This window comes from Synchytrium microbalum (genome assembly GCF_006535985.1).
Source record: "Synchytrium microbalum strain JEL517 chromosome Unknown SmJEL517_scf0014, whole genome shotgun sequence".
NCBI classification, from domain to species: Eukaryota; Fungi; Chytridiomycota; class Chytridiomycetes; order Synchytriales; family Synchytriaceae; genus Synchytrium; species Synchytrium microbalum.
The window spans coordinates 27,739-46,052 of record NW_022158363.1 but is presented as its reverse complement, the minus strand read 5'-3'; the positions used below and the strand labels follow the sequence as shown (position 1 = coordinate 46,052).

The window sequence follows — 18,314 nt, the reverse complement described above, 5'->3', positions numbered from 1 at the left end:
TGGCTTCTTTTCTATTACTGCACGCTTGTTTCTATCGCAGACGTAGTTTGCAAATTTCATCGCAATCCAGAAAAACAGCTTGTTTCATAGGCCAGCGATGTTGGGACCTCAAGTTCCAGCGCAAGGGCCTTCTACAATGATGGAGCCAACAGAAGACTTGAGATTGGCTGCTCGAACTGTCCTGGATTCAATGGACAAAGACAAATGGGTCGATTTCATTGAAATACTACGACGTAAGTCAAAGGGATCAGCCAACACCACACCGCATTTACGTGTATTTTATCTTATAATGGCGTGTCATTCATCCTTTTTCTTTATTTTACTAGGTCCTGCTCCACAACTTGCGCAACAAGACTTGGACAGTCATTTGGCAATGTCTCGCATCCCTTCCTTCCACATATCCGACGATCTATTCAGACCAATGCCTGATGCTTTACTCAATCACTTTGACAGTATGTATCTCACATCTGTCTTGTTCTTGCCATCCTTCCTGTGCGCATGTTCCAGCTCACACATCCGTTTATGGTCTATCTCATAGACGCAGAGAGTAGTTCATACATGGGATTACTTATGGAATTACAACGAGCATGGATTGCCATAGACAATAAGCTCTTTTTATGGAACTACGCCAAAGGGTAACAAACATGTGCTGTAGTCAACACCATCCCAAAGCTCACTCGTCAAATATTACAATCAGGAATGACTTTACAGTATGGGACGATCAAGAACAGTTGATTAGTACTGTGGGCCTGGTGAAGCCACGAAAAAGTTCGTTTGATTTAGCTTCCAAAAACCACTTCATTCTGGCCCTGCGTCTGACTCCGTTTTTGCTAATCTAGATATATTTATCAAAGAAATCGAATACATACTGGTCATTGCCACTTCTCTCGAAATACTGCTAGTTGGAGTAGCCTTCTCTGGCCCCACAAAAGAGCTGAAGCTATATCCAACCGGATTTTCCGTTCCTACTGATGGAGTACGCATAACAAACATTAACGGGACAAGTGAAGGACGATTATTTTTATGTGGAGCAAATGGGCATGTGTATGAACTCGTCTACCAGGTCAGAATATTGCCACTTTCGTAATAACATCTTGGACAATTCTGACCAGCCTCCATCAACAGGCTGTGGAAGGACTCCTTTCTCGCAAGTGCTGGAAGATTGATAGGAGCTCATCATTTGCTTCTTATTTCATGCCCACATTCCTACAACCGTCACGTGAAGGTCTGTCTGTCAACGTTTTAAATCCAGCTTTGCGAACATTTGCTCAACCCCTTCTTTTTACACGCAAAGATCCACTTCGAGGTGTTGCTTTGGATGAGTCAAGCAAGGTCCTCTACACACTGACCGGAAATTCCATCATAACTGTAATCCGCAAAACACTGAATTCATTATTACGTGGACTCAATTGTTCACACTTTTTCGTTGTAGGTATATACATATGGACCCGACATGCACACCTTCCAAAAGGTCCAAACTCTACCCAACTTGTATCACGATACCCAACAAATTCTAGAAACACTTTCAATTTCTTCACACATCGTTGATCCAAGTAGCTTTTGGATTGTCTCATTACACGTCTTGAAGCGAACAGAATCTCATCAATTGTGCCTCATGGCTGTGACGCATGTCGGTACGACCAAATTTCCTAAGGATCAAAGTTTATGTGAACATGAGCTGACACAAACTGCATTGTAGGGTTAAGATTGTACTTTGGGCGCATGTCATGGGACGGTAGTGTTTCACAAGCAGCATCAGCGTCTGCATGCGCAATCTCATTACGAACTGTTCGCATGTGGGTCCCGCCAATTTCTCCTCTTGGCATGGCTCCAGCAACGCATGCTAGTGCTGGACCAAATGTACACACCTCGCTATATTCAACAGGTGTCTTAATTGCCGCTAATGCAGGAGAAGAAACAGATGTTTTGGTTGGAATTTCACCAGATGTTGCCATCATCGGTCGTGTAAGGAGACGTTTCTTTATCATATCTTTCCCAACTTAAAACTCACTTTTGGCAAATTCGCATCAGACTGGATCGAATTCCTATGCAGAAATATCGTCAGACTGTCAAATACAAGGACGTGTATGGACATTAGCGGAGGTCCCTAGTGCCTTTACAGAAATCTCTGGTGCAGCATTCAGGGCTGTCGGTATTGATACTCCTTTGAACGAGTTTGCTACACAAACAGTCATGCCCCCGCGAAAATTTGTAGTTCTCACTAGCACTGGCAAGTCAATCCTTGCTCGTTTTGGCAAATCACGGCAAAGTACTAAATTTTCTGAATACTAGGCGCCTATACTATAACAAAACGAAGACCAATCGATATCTTGGAAGTGTACTTACAGAGCTACAATTACAATTTCAAAGACATTGAATCATTCACCAGGTCTTATGGCTCTGACCAAACATGCGCCATGTCTCTGCATTTAATTGCTCGTGGAGACGTCTCAACGGCTCTACAAGGATACTACATGATGGCAGAACGAACGTATTTCGAACAAGGTGGCAAACCAATAATTCAAACTCGTTCTGCAACCACATTTGAAGGTATTTGGATTGAAATCAAATCACTCTGATCAAAGACTTTGCGTCCTCATCTCAAATTCCAACCGATTCTTACAGGCGGTCGTATGGGTGTTGCATTAGCGGTACCAGAAGTTGTATATAGTGGGAAGCACAATGGTCTAGTATTTTGTTTTGCCAGGTCTATCATGTCCATTTGGAGGAAGAAGATTGCAAAGACCTTGTAAGTCAATTATTAATCGTGATTTTCTTCTTGTCAGCGTGATACTGACAATGACATTTATAGGACTCCTGTTGCTGGCAAGCCTCAATTTGATTGCAATTTCGGTGAACAGGAATTGACAAATGTGTATACTGTGCTTCAGCGCCTTGATGCCTTCGTAACCAGGTAAGTTTTTAATTCTGCTTTCTGATGATTTGAACGACATAGGTTTTTCCTGACCTCTAATCTATTAGAAACTTTGACCAAATCACCAAAACAATGGTAGGCCAAGCGTTTGGTGTCCAACCACAAGTCCTCGATCAGGCTGATGTCGATGCACAACAAGTATGAGACTGCACTTTCAGTCATCATATCTCACCTAAACTGACTTGCTTTTGGATGTCATATAGAAAGAGACAGAGTCGATGACGAGGATTCAAAAGTTGATCCGAGCTTGCCTGGAAAACATTCAATTCCTCTCTCTGATGATGACCTCATTCACGTTGCTGGTCGCCAGGTTAGTGCTTGAACCAATCGATTCGCCACATCAACTTACTCAACCAAATTAAAACCCTCTTGCATTAGTATACCGGAAGCCCGTCAAAAGGAATTATTAGAGCTTAACTTTGAAGGACTGGTGACGACACCCAAGGGTGTATCGATTGCTCGAGAACTCATTGCAGCGTCTGTGAAGAAGGAAGTTGATTTGGGTCGTGATGTAGGCTGGAAGCGAATGCGTTCTAAATTGCTCTCCAAAACGAATCTCACATGATTTTAACCGATTTTAACCCACAGGTAGAAGAGATTTGTGAATCTCTTGAGCAAAAGTGCCCATCACTTTGCTCCACGACTGAAGTACTTCAATTCAAGGTAGCAAAGTGGTTAAATTGTCTTTCCCCGACAGGACTGATTAATAGTTTCAACCATCTAGGGAGTGGAAGCATTGCACAAGGCCAAGAATTCAAGTGGAGAGATACAACGAAACCTGCTGAGTCAATCATTACAGTAAGGCAGTCAATTCACAACCTCGTTGTGGTGCTTGAACCTTAGACACTCTTGCTCGTATAGATTGTTTATGACCGCCGTCAAGTCCATGAAATTTGCAAAGGTGGAAGATATTTGCAGAACGTATATAGCACTCAATTTTCCCTCAGGTAGAAACTGCTACGGTGCTTTAGCTTGCTGCACAATAATTCACTGAGTACAAATCTGACTTTTTGCCGTGTAGGAGCAACAAAATTAGCCCTTGCATTCGCAAGCTATCAAGATGGCTCGCCTCTACAGAAAGTGTTGACAGTTGGATCTCATGTAGGCAAAACTTCTTTGGAAATGAAATTATCGCGATATTTTGATGCTTTCTTTTTCTCTTGACAGCCTCCAGGTTCCCAACCAACTGACCGAGAACTGGCATATATCCTCATTTTGAGCCTTATTTTCTCCCCTACATCGACGCAACCAAGTGAGTAGTATATTTAACACTATTCTTGACCTCGAGTCTCACATATTTGCAATCACATCTGCGCAATCTAGTTTCTGATGCCAATATCAGGACACAGCTTCAAAGTGCTTTACAAACTCAAGATCGATTATTCCATCAATACGTTTACGAGCACTTGTTTGCAGAGGGCAAGATACAACTCTTGCTTGATGTAAGCAGATTTATTTTGAACATGAGCAAGTCCAGCATGTCCATTTATTTTCGACTCCATCATAGATTCGAACACCACAACTGGTTGAGCATCTTGAGTCTGCATTCCAACAGACTCTCAACAAACCAGGTTTCAGTGTTGACAAGGCTGAACTGCTGTCTAGAATATATGCGGTCTTGAATGCCTTTGATGAAGCTGCTGCTGTCTTGTTTCAAATTGGTGAATCAGACTCGTAAGTCTCATAACTCCAATTTGCAGGACTGTAGCTTTGAAATTCCTCACCAGGAGTTTCTAATAGGCCGATTGAAATTCAAAAACGCATCGGTTATTTTACAACTTGTATGAATTATCTCAACTCTACCGGAACATCTACGATCACAACTCTTTCATTGAAGAATAATGTACAGGCCGCTCTGCAAGTATCTGAAATCCAAGGCGAAGTATTGCAAGCCTTGACGGCCATCGCTCCAAATGATCCAAGAGCCACAGCAACTTTGGGACGTGTCATCAATGATTGTCGATTCAAGTTGATGTCACTGGACGACGTGAGTATCTCATACATACCTTGACCCCAGGAGAACTGGGTCAGAGTTTGAATTTTGGTGTTTTTCTCTTAGTTGTGGAATGGAATTGTCAAGCCTTTCTCGCTGAATGTCCAAACGCTTTTAATCTTCCATGCTGCTGGAAAGCGTGATATTCAACATATACGTCAGATTTGGCGCTCGGTGATAGATACTGGTATGTTACATTAGATAGCTCTCTCTGACTCTTCGTCTATAAACCAACTTTCATTCGTTTTCTAGCTGGGCCACCCAATTCCACAGTTACGTATGAAAGGCTCTGTACCACAATCAATGCTTTGAGCAAGCGTCTGATGCCAGATGAATACGTTTTTCCTCTTGGTAAAGTTTGCTCGGCATTTTTCGTCTCCCAAGGTTTATAGCTTGTTGTCTGCTCAACACTTTGGCTAATAATCGATGTACTAGGTTTCTTGATTTCAGATCTCGAGGAACTCAATTACCAGAATCGTCAAGTAGCTCCACCTGGATGGGTCATACGGGCATTATCTGGTCCTGATATTCCGATACGAGCAGTGTACCAGCAATTCTACGAATTGTACGATTCCAAGGTATGCAATCATTAAAATTTCAGAAGCGTCTTCAACCTCCATCCAGCAACGCTAATTTTGTACGTCTATTTGTAATCGACTAGGTATACCCATGGTCTTCAGATGACGCACAGCAATTTCTGCTTTCTGAATTTTGCGTGGTGTTGGAGTCATGGCTGCATGCTATTGAGCGACGAAGTGAGAAGAGGTACTTGTCAAAATATTGTCTATGCATCTTTTTCTATGTGTGTCTTGATCCTCCCTTCTTATGTGACAAATAGGGAGGATTTACCTGCTCCTGAAGTCGATCAAATTATTGCTCGCATCATGGTGACACCCAATTTACGTCGAGATTTGCATGATAAGTTCAGTGGCATCAGGAGGAAATTGCACGAGTTTTATCAATGACAGTAAACCGACTGCAACGAAACAAGAGCAAGAGTAGAGTTTGTAAGAATCTAGAGCCATTCAATAAGGAATATATAGATTCTTCCAGACTTTCTACAAAATATGCAATTTTATTTATGATTTAGAGGAGTAGAGTGGCAGTCGAGAGCTCGTATACGACACGTTTACGTAGATCGGGCATGTCGTTTTGGACAAAATCGAATTCTTCTTCCCTTGCTAGATATTCGGCAAACTGTGAAGAAAAGAAACATGTTTGGAGTGAGAAGGCAATTGTCCTCTGCGAGAAAAAACCCCCAAAGTACTGAAAGAATACATCGTCCTTACCATACAAGTAAATACTCCACAATCATAGCCATTCATTTGTACAGGGATGCTTTTAGGACAATAGTCCTGCCAACCAGTGAAATCAAAGGGCACTTTTTTTGTGTTTTGGGATTCTTGATCCAAGTACATTCGTATCAACTAGATCAATTATAAATGAAGACGCTGAAAAAGTGCTTTACAACAAAACACACTACTTGCCTTGAAAAACTGGTCATTACCACCATGCATCGAGTCATAATATTCGATTCGTTGCTTCTTCAAGTTGATCATGCCACAACACCAATGCATGCCCAAGTGTACAGGAAACATGATGTAATCTTGTTCCCAGAAGGATGGTTTAACCTGTATCATTTGGTGACGGAAACGTTAAGACATAAACAAAAAAGATAGGAAATGCGTAAGAAAGTACCTACCTTTTTACTCCATTTCTTGACCTTCTCATACCCACTCCTTTCCAGAAACTCGTAAAAAAATGAGTTGTAGAAGTGGATTTTGGGAAGTTTCCCAATGCTCTGTTTGGATCGATCCATGATCATGGCTCCATAAAAGTTGATAACCTAGCATGCAAAAAAGTGTGAAAAATTCAGTACACTCGCCTGGCCCAGACAGCTTCGAGTAAAATTAGATAAGGAGCTGCTCTTACCTCGTCATTCAACCACTCTGTGCCTCTGAGTGTTGCAAGATCACTCTTTTTCAGGTCAATGTTGAACTTATTGATGACTTCTCGATCTGGACCTGCAGCCAGTAAGCTCTTCACCTGGGCATTTACTAGATTTAGTGACAAGACCTGAGGTCAATAAGACTGTTGCTTACTGGTTTCACCTTTGAATCTTGTTCTGATGTGAGAATGGGAAAATTCTCAGGTCTGCGTGGACGTGCCTAAGTTCAGATATCAATTTAGTAAACAAGATCCAATATGAGTCGTGTCAAAAGAACTTACACGTGAAGATTTGCGCAGTAGTTCAATCTGATTACGAAAGACAAGAGTTAGCTTTGCATGCAAACAAAAGCCCATAGAAAGATGCAGCTTTTAATCACCTCAGCATCACGCTCGTCTTCTTGGGCCTCAAGTTTGCTAATGTACTGCAAGGCAAGTTCTCCACCCTTGAGAGAGATGTCAGCTCTAAATGAACAAGGTAAAAGTGGTAAATGAGTGTGCTGAACGAGTGTAAGAAGAAAAGTGAGATATGGGAAAGTGAGATTACCTCTCTATCGATTCAGCTTTCTTTCTCAAATCACGAATCCATAATGGCTCTCGCGCCAACTCGCTGGCAGGTGTTTGAAAGATACGCGCCACTTGGCTAATGGGAGTTGCAAAAGATGGTTGCCTAATGGAAGCAAATGGAGGTGTTTACAAAGAGGATCGAGAATGGTTAATGCCAAATGCTACAGGAACTCACGCATTCAAGTTGGATAATAATTCGGGCATTTTGATTGTGGCCAATGGCTAAAACAAGGACGTGTCAGAGAAGTAGAAGATAAACTGTCGAACACCTCTCTTCAAAAGATCCATACCACAGCTTTCTTTCTCCTTTCGTTGATCAACTGGACTTGGTAATCCACAAAACCTGGAGTAAACACGTCAGTGTATGAAGTTCTTCTCGAAAACCTCAACAGCTCACTATCAAAGTCCTCTTGCGGGCGGTCAAAGCCTGATTGACGAATCAACAAGTAATTGTTAACGGTTCTGATAGTGGCGTTGTGAATGACAGACTTGGGTACCTAGCTGCTTTGAAGTTGCGAATGAAGGCAAGTATGATTTGTAAAGGGTGTTCAAGGCTTGCGCCTTTCGCTTTTCCTTCTATTTTCCAATTGCAAAAGATTCAGGTTTAAGAGTCAGACTCTGTCAAGCGACACTGAAGTCTAGGAAGGATATGAAGCAGAAGACAAACCTCTCTGTCTAGCAATGTGATGCCTCCTTTTGAATACGAAGTATAGTCTCGTCTTTCTCCATCAAAGAGAGTCGTGGGCATTACAGGTGCTTCTGGTATTGTTGAAGGAGCATTGGTAGTGGTTGCCGTGCTCGCTCCATTACTGGTGGTGGAACTCGCGACATTGGTACTAGCACTATCAATAGTAGAGGCAGTAGCAATAACGTTCAGAGGGCTGTATTGGGTAGATTGAGCTTTTTCTTTGCCCTTTTGAATCCTTTTGGAGAATCTCTTGGGGTCTGGAGCAGTACGCTTTGTCACATCAGTTGGACCTTCGGGTGGCTGAATGGCTAGAGCTGATGATGGTGGTGCTACTGGAGATGATGGTGGCAAAAAATCCGATATTATTGAAGGATTTGGATAGATTGATTGTATGGGTTGATCGGGACTGTGACTATTCGAGGTGTCTTTATCGGTGTTTGGATTGTAATCGACGTGAGGAATATGATATTCGATAGGATGAACATGATTTGATTCTAATAAAGATTGCGATTCATCAGACAGTGTTGGCTCAATCAAAAGGACCGAACGATTTGATTCTCGCAGTCTTTTAATGTCGAGCAAAAACAGGGCAGACTGTTGAAGCAAACAAGGCGAAAACGTACCATTTGCGATAATATTATTAACAGAGTCTGCATTATATCGCGATGGTTTGAAGATCCCAACAACTCTCTTCACCATCTTAGCAAACGGAGCAAACAACCCACCAGCTTGACTTGTATCATTGCCAGCATTAGCACCACTAGCTACGTGGTCGTTGTCCGGAGTACTCATCTGGGCTCTACTCCTCTTCTTTGCCATCTTGGATCCGAATGTAAGTTGGAACTATTTGATTGCGACAATGACTGTGAGGCATGTGAAGGAGACCATGATTTATATTATTGCATTATATCGGAAATATTTACATGGATTGCACACTCGTATTCTGATTCGCTTCTTTTCCAGCCAATATCATCTCAGACTGAAACATCTGCAATCTCGTAATGGCATCGCAATCCCCTCCTGTTCCAGAGGAACTAAAGCATATCGCTCCATATTTGCAAAGGAGTCTGGAATTGGCCCAGCGCGAACCTGTCGTCTCCTACTACTGTACGTTGACTCCTCGTCATGTCGCTTAGGGACAGCCAATTCCCAACCTGAACTCGATACGATGTGATGGAACGATTCCTCCTTCGAAAGACACACTCTCATCAACCTTGGCTTTAGGCAAATACTATGCCGTCAAACTCGCTATCGAAAAGGGCACAAAGTCCAAGGAAGGAAAGAGCTTTGCGCTAGCTCTTATGGATACTCTAGAACAAGTCAGCAATTTTCTCCGTTTTTCGCGCTCTACCTCGTATCTTACAGATTTTCTTGATCGCCTATTAGGAAAAGAAGCAATTGTCAAATAGCGAAGCTCTCTCAAATGATGTCGTAGGATTCGCACATGTCGAAAACTTTGCCCTAAAGATATTTCTGAATGCAGACAATGAAGATCGTGCGGGAAAGGCTTCCAAGCAAGTCTCAACATATTTCACGACAAATATTTCCAGATTTCCAACCCCACACAAATTTAGGAAAACTGCAAAGACCTTTCTCGCTGCCTCCCTGTTTTTGGAATTACTACGGACCTTTGGAGAGTTGGACGGAGAAGTAAAGTGCCACTTGCCGCCTGTCCTTAGCGTTCCGGGATAATAACATTGTAAATTTATAAACTAGATTGAGGAAAAGATAAAGTACTCAAAGTACAAGGCAGCAGACATCATGAAGGCATTAAGAGAAGGAAGAGTCCCAGAAGCTGGCCCACCTGGTGGAGAACAACAAGACCCTGAGGGTGCTCCTGATCCAACTGGACCACAGGATACATTTGGCCAATCGGACCCTACTGGAATGCCAGATTCATTTGGTCAACCAATAAGTAGTCATACACTAGAGCACCAGCCAAGTAATGCTTCCTTTGCTAGTACCTCATATGGCACTCCTCAAGAGCAACCGGGAGGTTCATTTGCACCACCTCAAATGCCAGGACCATATGGATCAACACCAACGTCACCAACTTTTCCATCGCCTCCATCTCTATTGCCGACAGGCTATAATAACAATAATAGTAATCCCTACTTGCCACCACCAGCAACCTCATACAACCAACCTCCTCCACCGAATGATGCCTCTTATAATAGTCGTCCCGTGGATCCATGGAACCAATCTCCTCCAATGCCATCACGGCCACAGCAACCCAACAACCAAAGTTATGGCAATAATAACAATAGCAATTATAATCCTACACCCTCCGCACCATCTGACCCATGGGCTCAAGCTGCACGTCCTGCCACACGGCCTGCGTCGGCTCCTTTAGATCCTGGCAGTGGTGGTATGTAGAATTTGATGCTTCGTTCTGTCTGGTCTGCTTACTGCAGAATGGGAATTATACTACAGCAGGCTGTTACTAACATTATTATGAATATTTGCATTAGCTAGTACATTGTCCGACGCCTTCCAAATGGATCACAAAGCTATCCAGAATGCTCAAAAAATGGCCAAGTTTGCCATATCAGCTTTGCAATATGATGATGTAAATTCTGCAATTGAAAACTTAGAAAAGGCATTATTCTTGTTAAAACCACTAAAAAAATGAATTTCGCTTGTTTTTGCTTTGTACAGATATTTCAAACAATGAACCAGACCGTTTAAACTAGTCAGACAAGTAAAAGGTTGTAAAGATGGATGTGATGAGCGACGATAGTTTAGTGTTTTTTCAAAAAGACAATTGACTAACGAAATCAAACCAGTTTTCAGCAAGTAGATGGATTGCTTGTACTTGTCTAGAGCCTCGGTATCTTTGACCATAATACAGGACTCCAGGCCGACACACCACCACAGCTTCTTCCCATTGACCTTCTTCCACACAAATTTATCAACTCGGATGTCCACTTGAACAATACCCATATTTGCCATTACCAACCAACCATACCATCTAAGTCATCTGGCCAAAATTGGATGCTTGTTAGGTGATGTCGACAGTTTTCATTGAATAAAAGCAATCAGTGTGGAAAGAGATGCGTTTACACACTTATCAGGTGGAGCAGTTACGTGCTTCTTGTCTTGACAGAATAATGCTACCTCTGCTGCATAGCCTTGCCCTTCCTGTAATTCATCAGGTTCTTGTCCCGATGGGCCTGTACCGTGTGATGAGGAGCTATTAGTAAGGAATTCCAACTCATAGAGCTCTCTTGTTAAAATGGGCGTTCCCATGTCACCTGCCCTCCATTTGCTACTTTGCAAATCTATTTCCTCATCAGACTCGGACAAGAACTGACGCTGAACCTAGAGCGGCATCGCAATAAACCAAAATACGAATATACGCCAAATATACGCACTCCGATACGTGTTGCTCAATTATCTCGAATGTGCAGTTTTCGTTGCCTTAATTTGTACACGCTCGAAAGCACTACGTGCTACAGCAGCCTCTAGCTTACATTATTTTGAAATCGACCTCTTGAAGTCCATTACATCGCCCCAACTAGACTTTCTAGCAGCAGCGTATTCCAACTTGCCTTTGCTCTTACTAATTACAGTCCGTTCCAATTGTCCAGCTGTAGAGCAATAATCTAGTATGACATGACCATGTTTTTTCATTGGGGCTGCATTCAAGACTGGTCGACGTGCTTCTTCTAAACTGGAAGGCAACACCCCCTTGCGAAGGATAACATATGAGAACTTGACTGTGTCCCATGACTCATTTGCATTTTGTAGAAGCCGCTATCATACAAGATAAATCTCATGTTACTGATTGAGCTTTGTTGGTGGCGAATGTATGAGATTGGCTTACCAGACGGCGATTGAGCTGAAACTTTTGTGGGAAGTGACACCATGACTTTGATTTCACCATGGGACAGGCATATTCATGTGGACACTAGAGCAGATTGAATAATCTGAATATGCCTCATGCTCATACGTAGATGCTTTCAAAGAGAACTCACAGGTGCAAGAACATGTGCAGGATCCGGCTTTTGTAGAATCTGAGCTCGGGCAGTTTCAGTAAGCTTGAACCCAGATGGGGTCCCAGATTCCAACAAGACCTTTTAAACATAATAGAGAAAGTGTTGACAATATGTACATCTAGTTTGTTTCATGTGAAAGGTGTTGACTTTACCAACGTGTCGGATGTTGCCTTCCATAACGAGTCTACTATACGAGCTCTTGAGCTGACATCTGAGAATTCGTTCAAAGTAAACGCACACAAGACCAAATCAGCTTGCGCATCCTTTAAAAGGCCAAAGCTGGTTGAAAAGTTATGATCAACAAGTTTCTGAAAAACATAGAAACTTCACCATTGGAATACGCTTCTCTACAGCTATTGGGGATCCTGGAAGCTTTTCTATCGACATAACACATATGTTGAGATATAGAAACCAGAGCGAGTGCAAGCAATGTCAAGTACCTGACATGTCTTCCAATGTCTTTAACATTACAGATGACGAGTCTACAGCTGTATATTTATCAACATTCCAAAACTCTCTACAGGCCCTATCATCCTTCATAATGTAAGCGAATGCTGGCAACGAAGAAAGAGAACCGAAAACGCACCATATAGCTGTTCCAGGGCCGCATCCAAAGTCCAGTATATGCTTTGGTGCAAAATCGGGCGATCTTCTCATCAATTGCTGTAAAACGTGGTTCATGGCCACATAAGCTCCCACCAAGCGTCCTGCGACATATGCCATTACATCTCGTTGGCTATATTGCACAATGTCACGACTTGGATCTGTAACGAATAGTCAGATTTGAGAGGACGGAGGAAAACAAGACATGATTCAAACGCTATTACCCAACTCCCGAGATCTAGCATTGGTAGCCTGTCCAGCATAGAGGCGAGCATCCAAAAAGGCCAGATCGTCTTTGAGTGCTTTGTTGCTAGAGTCTAAGCATATAGCGACGAGATCGTCAGCAAAAGCACAGTGGTGATACAACACAACCAGGTACCTTTTAGAATGGCTTCAATAGCCGTGTGGATCTCCGATGGCACAATGGCAAGACGTTTTGGTGATATTGATGATGAGGACGACACATCAACAGGATCTTTAGCTTGCAGATCCGTACTTGAAGAAGTGGTTTGAATCACTGATGCATGAGGAATTCCAGAGAAAGAACGCCTCATCGAGCTTGAGAAGGGTATTCGGTAAAGCACGTTGATGGGAGGCTGGCTATATGAAACACGTGTCAATGGATTCATCGAGACGACTAATCTCGTTATAAGACACTATAAAGATCAAGATTACAGTCAGACACGTTGAAAAGCGTTTGTTTCACTGAGCTCCGAAAATCGAAAATCTCAGCTTTCTCAGATCAAGGCAACAGACAATATTGACGACGACGGTTGGAGAAGCCCATAGCGTACAAGGTCAAATAATGTCTTCCAATGTCGGCCTGTCTGTTATCTTTGAAAATACTGCTGATTTGCCTCGAGTAAGCTTACTCTAGTTGTTGTTGATTTGGCAAAGCGACGATGAACGATGTATTTAATAGACACTTGATTCAACTCTTAGGAATTGACCGATTCTCTACGTGATGAACAATCTGGAGCTTACTTGCAGGGCTTCCTCGGCGCAGATAGGCTCTTTGCTGGCGAAAATCAAACATCAACATCAGCTGCCCCTGGCACGGTGCTTCCACGACCAGGCAAGTCAGTTTCAGCCCTCATTTGAACCTTTCGATTTTCACCAAATGTCGTGCTTCTCATACTCGCAATACCTCTACATTTGGTGGTATCTATCTCACTCTGTCACTCTAGATGCGACGGATTATAGTGCAGAAACTGAATTGATTGATGACCCAACAGATGCACGTCCTCCTCGACAATCATACTTACCATATACAACTCCACTATCTCAACCTCTTTTCCCCATGCCGGTTCCGATGGTTCAGCAACAGATATCAGGCCAAGTGAATGGATATGCACCCCCTCACATACAGCAGAGTCATGAGAATGTACGATTCTCAGAGGCATTTGGTACTCGATATGTTCTCAAGTCAAAGGAAAAAAGGCCAGTCCGAAGAGTGCGAATGGACAACCAGTTTCGTATTGATAACGATGAACGTGAAGCTTTGAGCTTACCGTTTCATGGCCAAGTCCCTGAAGAAGACGATGATGAAGTCATTCCAGATATGAACAGAGACCCATCAAGTGAAGAATCTTCTATGCTCGTGGTTCGTTCAAACATCAAAACTCCATTCAAAACCAGTCACTATTGTTAACTCGCTTGATCTTTCCGCAGACAAAGGCTCAGCCAGTGGACGACTTTGAGTTGGTCGAGCTGGATGAGTGGGATTTGGCACTAAGTGAACTGGAAGACGGCAAACAAGTCGAATTCTCTGTCAATCCGTAAGTAAAGTACCTTAACATTCCAATACGAATCTCATATCTTCTCACGAATGTTCTCAATAGTCAGGTTGCAAACCGTTTCTTTCGAAATACGTCTCTACACGATATAAATTGGGAGGATTCCATCATATGGGACGAGAATGTTGCTCAGGAAAGACTTGTCAAGTTACGGAGAGCCGATCGAATCACAAACAGTAATACTGCAGGTAACAATCAAAGCTCCTGCTTTCGATATCACAACAAGTGTAGAACTCAACTGTGAATGTTCAACTTAGTGACCCAAGAGCTTCGAACCAGTGTCAGAGCCGTTCATGTAAGACTTCCCCACATTTCTTACACAAATTTGCTGACTTCGATTCTTCCTGCCAATCTAGACGGATGCTGGTATCACACGAGTCGACAAATTCAACATCTCGAATGACCATGAATATTCGTCCTACGATGTAAAGCAAGGAACCATCAGACAAATTGTAGGTCCAGCTGTCTTACAGCACTCAGTGCCTGCCATCAGATTGCAGTATCCCTACGTAAGTTTGTTTCATTTCAGAAGCCGCATGAAACAATGCACATCTGACACTGCTTTTTGAAAATAACAAGTTCAAAACAGCACGTACAGTCAAGGAACTACGACATTTCCATCGTCCAGCTTTCAATGTATCTGTCACCGAGCCCATCACTTTTTCGAGAGTCAAGAATCGAGCCAAGAAGAACAAAAAGAAGGATGCCGTCGTACCACAGAGCTCTACAGAATTGACTTTGAAAGATGGTTCCGATTACATATTGCTGGAGTACACAGTACGGAATGCTGTTTGGGTTTTTCAATTCTGTATCAATTATTTCGACACTGACACGAATTTGCTGTTTGTAGGAAGAATATCCACCAATTATGATGAACACTGGAATGGGTGCCTTGATCCAGAACTATTATCGCAAGATTGATGAAAGAGATACCACTGTCCCTGATGTAACATATTGTTGATGTGCGTCTAAAACTCACTTGACCGACTTCTCACTCTATAATCCTAGTTACCGATTGGTGAACCGAAACTGTTGGAACCTACAGATACATCTCCATTTGAAAGCTTTGGTCAAGTTGAACAAGGTCAAACTATCCAAACCTTGTACACTGAACTCTTGCGAGCTCCCGTATTCCCTCACACGCCTCATGCAACTGATTTTCTTCTCATTCGGTATGTGTAAAGCTGTTTCGCTGTTCGGCATTGGTCTTCATGAGTTGCAATCTCTGCGCTAACCATGCATGTCCTAGTACGAGCACGTTTGGCAAGGATGACTACAAGAGCCCCAAATACTATATTCGAGAGTTGCCTACAACTTTTGTCGTTGGTCAAACGTTTGCTCAAGTGGATGTACCTAAGCCACGTGGTCGCAAGATGTTGAACATGGTGAAATATCACATGCAGGTATTTACTGATGAACTGACATTCCCACTCCCGAGGAGAGACCTCAAAGCTAGAAAAATCAAATTTCCTATGTAGTTATGGATGTATCGCCAGTCTATCAAGAATCGTGTGACTGGTGAGCCTAACAAGACTTCAGCATTACTGAGAGCTTTTCCAGGCACTGCTGAGGCACAGTTACGTCAACGATTCAAGGTCAGTTTTGATTTGAGCCTTCATCCGAAAAACATCCTCTCCACCCAGAAAACGGCTTTATTTGCTCACTTTTTACTCTAGGGCTTTGCCAAATTCAGCAGGAAAGCCGCAACAGATGGTGTCTATGAATTGGACGAAAGTCTTCCCAAAGATGAAATACCTGAAGATTATTTTCGTCAATTGTCACCAAACCATGTAAGGTCAACAAGTTTGGTTTTTGGTTGAATTCACCGTCTAAATATATTCAAATCCGTCTTCACACTAGGTTTGTCTCGTCGAATCAGCTCGAGCATGGGTTCAATGGTTGAATGATTGCGGTGTCAGCATGTCCAGAAAGAAAGATAATGACAAGGATGATGATGACGACGATGACGACGACGACAAGGAGGAAGGAGCAACTACAGACCTACAACTCCAGATCGCACCATGGGCTCTTACCAAGACATTCCGATTGGCTGCTCAGGTGAGATAAATCGAATATAAACCCGCCTTTCTTGAGTGACTAAACCAATATGGATTTTTTCGTAGAACAAGGCTAGAGTCAAATTACATGGTGCAGGTGATCCAACAGGTCGTGGTGAGGGTTTCAGTTTCATACGAACTTCTGCAAAAGAAGTATTTCTGAGGCCCGGTGAGAGTTTGAGTGACGCACAAGGTCGTGGAGTCTCAAAGGCTCGACCAAATGCAAAGTATTCTGTCGCCACGGAGCAAACTATCTATCAGGACTTTGTAAGTGGGATTCGACTCAGGGAATTTCGATGCGTGAGACTCGGTCTTAATGCAGCTCTTTTATTGTTTGACAGATCAAGACTGTGTGGCAAAATCAAATTCGCACACTGTCCTCTGCAATAGAACCAGAATTGGATGATGTGAATATGCAAACCGCCACTCAGTACAATGCTGCTACAACGTCAGCTCGTAAGCAGTGGCAAGATGAAGAAACAGAGCGACGAAGACAAATGGGTGGTTACTCTGGTGCATCATCTCCACCTGGCCCAACATCTCCTACGTTTATGGGTGGTGCATATGGTAGTGGTGGTCCTATGTCACCAGCTGGTTCTCAAGATGGAAGCCGTGGATTCACCAAGGGCAAGACCTTGTTTATCAAACGACGAGTAAGTTACTTGGTGACTTGGTGTTGGATATTGTCGAGTACTGAAAACTGTTGTCTTTTAACCAGATTCGTGATAATTATGGCGCAACAAGTTGGCAGAGTGAAGTGGTCCAAGATCCTCAAGTCATCGCTTTGTATATGAAGTATAGAGGTCAGATTCCCGCAGAAGCCAGGTACCATGATTTTCCGATTTGATCTCCCGAGAAATAGTTGTTTAACTCTCGACCGTGTCACTTGTAGTCCTGCTGACCAACGTGCAGCTTTGAGACAAATTATGGATGACTTACAAACCACTGGAGAAGTTGATCATGATGGTGTACCTCTACAAACAGCCACGACTCTTCGCTCTTCATTCTCAGAAGCTGGTACCTCTACAGGTGGCAAAAGACGAAGGTAAATCATGTTTCTAATAGTCAGGTTGAGCTTGAGTGCTCCGGTTGATATTCATCACCTTAAACTCTCACAGGAATACTGTTGATGATGACGGCCCGTCGTTAGCTCCTCGTCGATCTTATGGCCAACGTCGATCCAATCCAACAATCAACTTTCACAACAAGTTGGAAGACATCATCAAAGCCATGCTATCTCATCCTCGAGCCTTTGACTTTTTGCAAGTTCCTCGTATTCCTGGTTACAACAACAGAATCCCCAATCCAATGACGTTGGAAATGATGCGAGATGTAAGTATAATTCATCGTCCTCTTCTATTTGTCTGTTTGTCCCTGTCTGACTCTTCTCTCACCCCCTTTGTCCATTTTTTAGAAAATCACACACTTGCAATATAGGTCTGTGAACGAAGTGATTCGTGACTTTGAACAAATCGCAATCAACAGTTCTATATTCAATGGGGAATGTCCGTTGACACAGTCTGCCCGAAAAATCAAGGATGAAGGCATCAAAATGCTCCAACGAGAGCGCCCTTACTTGATCTCATTAGAAGCCGAGATGAATGAGTAAGCTCGATTGGTCGGAAAGCTACTGCTGGATATAATGGTACAAAATGAAAATAAAGGCAAAATTGTATACTTGTATATTCTGCAAAGAAACTTTAGATATGCTGGATTCTGCTGCGACATGC

The 18,314-nt window shown here is 42.8% G+C and overlaps 5 protein-coding genes across 5 annotated transcripts; 3 read left to right on the top strand and 2 right to left on the bottom strand.

Moving 5' to 3' along the window:
* Positions 1 to 97: 97 nt before the first annotated feature.
* Positions 98 to 5,893, top strand: SmJEL517_g02942 (uncharacterized protein; the record flags this gene model as incomplete). Its single annotated transcript, XM_031168870.1, has 29 exons — positions 98 to 233; positions 327 to 452; positions 539 to 635; positions 698 to 768; positions 840 to 1,063; positions 1,126 to 1,225; positions 1,295 to 1,368; positions 1,433 to 1,634; positions 1,700 to 1,965; positions 2,032 to 2,152; positions 2,293 to 2,550; positions 2,626 to 2,749; positions 2,813 to 2,914; positions 2,983 to 3,073; positions 3,139 to 3,245; positions 3,314 to 3,446; positions 3,524 to 3,598; positions 3,660 to 3,733; positions 3,797 to 3,882; positions 3,957 to 4,036; positions 4,103 to 4,187; positions 4,259 to 4,377; positions 4,443 to 4,609; positions 4,676 to 4,922; positions 4,995 to 5,115; positions 5,181 to 5,279; positions 5,364 to 5,506; positions 5,590 to 5,693; positions 5,767 to 5,893. 29 exons carry the CDS (start codon positions 98 to 100, stop codon positions 5,891 to 5,893), a joined length of 3,759 nt encoding a protein of 1,252 aa, XP_031025101.1.
* Positions 5,894 to 6,014: 121 nt separating this feature from the next.
* On the bottom strand, positions 6,015 to 8,949 carry SmJEL517_g02941 (uncharacterized protein; the record flags this gene model as incomplete). Its single annotated transcript, XM_031168869.1, has 15 exons — positions 6,015 to 6,125; positions 6,218 to 6,283; positions 6,345 to 6,355; positions 6,436 to 6,559; positions 6,631 to 6,774; positions 6,861 to 6,974; positions 7,040 to 7,096; positions 7,158 to 7,184; positions 7,256 to 7,340; positions 7,423 to 7,545; positions 7,618 to 7,664; positions 7,733 to 7,869; positions 7,940 to 8,018; positions 8,110 to 8,624; positions 8,754 to 8,949. The coding sequence occupies 15 exons, from the start codon at positions 8,947 to 8,949 to the stop codon at positions 6,015 to 6,017; spliced, it is 1,836 nt and encodes a 611-aa protein (XP_031025100.1).
* A 182-nt stretch (positions 8,950 to 9,131) lies between these two features.
* SmJEL517_g02940 (uncharacterized protein) lies at positions 9,132 to 10,762 on the top strand (the record flags this gene model as incomplete). Its single annotated transcript, XM_031168868.1, has 5 exons — positions 9,132 to 9,237; positions 9,355 to 9,449; positions 9,517 to 9,780; positions 9,847 to 10,498; positions 10,602 to 10,762. 5 exons carry the CDS (start codon positions 9,132 to 9,134, stop codon positions 10,760 to 10,762), a joined length of 1,278 nt encoding a protein of 425 aa, XP_031025099.1.
* A 389-nt stretch (positions 10,763 to 11,151) lies between these two features.
* On the bottom strand, positions 11,152 to 13,285 carry SmJEL517_g02939 (uncharacterized protein; the record flags this gene model as incomplete). The annotated part of the gene is made up of 9 exons (XM_031168867.1): positions 11,152 to 11,451; positions 11,638 to 11,886; positions 11,957 to 12,040; positions 12,108 to 12,206; positions 12,281 to 12,391; positions 12,459 to 12,505; positions 12,569 to 12,892; positions 12,956 to 13,048; positions 13,111 to 13,285. The coding sequence occupies 9 exons, from the start codon at positions 13,283 to 13,285 to the stop codon at positions 11,152 to 11,154; spliced, it is 1,482 nt and encodes a 493-aa protein (XP_031025060.1).
* A 251-nt stretch (positions 13,286 to 13,536) lies between these two features.
* On the top strand, positions 13,537 to 18,193 carry SmJEL517_g02938 (uncharacterized protein; the record flags this gene model as incomplete). The annotated part of the gene is made up of 20 exons (XM_031168866.1): positions 13,537 to 13,593; positions 13,674 to 13,810; positions 13,935 to 14,334; positions 14,403 to 14,509; positions 14,573 to 14,715; positions 14,785 to 14,822; positions 14,884 to 15,036; positions 15,107 to 15,304; positions 15,378 to 15,473; positions 15,536 to 15,699; positions 15,777 to 15,930; positions 16,006 to 16,122; positions 16,204 to 16,317; positions 16,388 to 16,585; positions 16,651 to 16,851; positions 16,926 to 17,237; positions 17,303 to 17,409; positions 17,477 to 17,629; positions 17,703 to 17,916; positions 17,999 to 18,193. 20 exons carry the CDS (start codon positions 13,537 to 13,539, stop codon positions 18,191 to 18,193), a joined length of 3,258 nt encoding a protein of 1,085 aa, XP_031025061.1.
* Between the last annotated feature and the right edge of the window lie 121 nt (positions 18,194 to 18,314).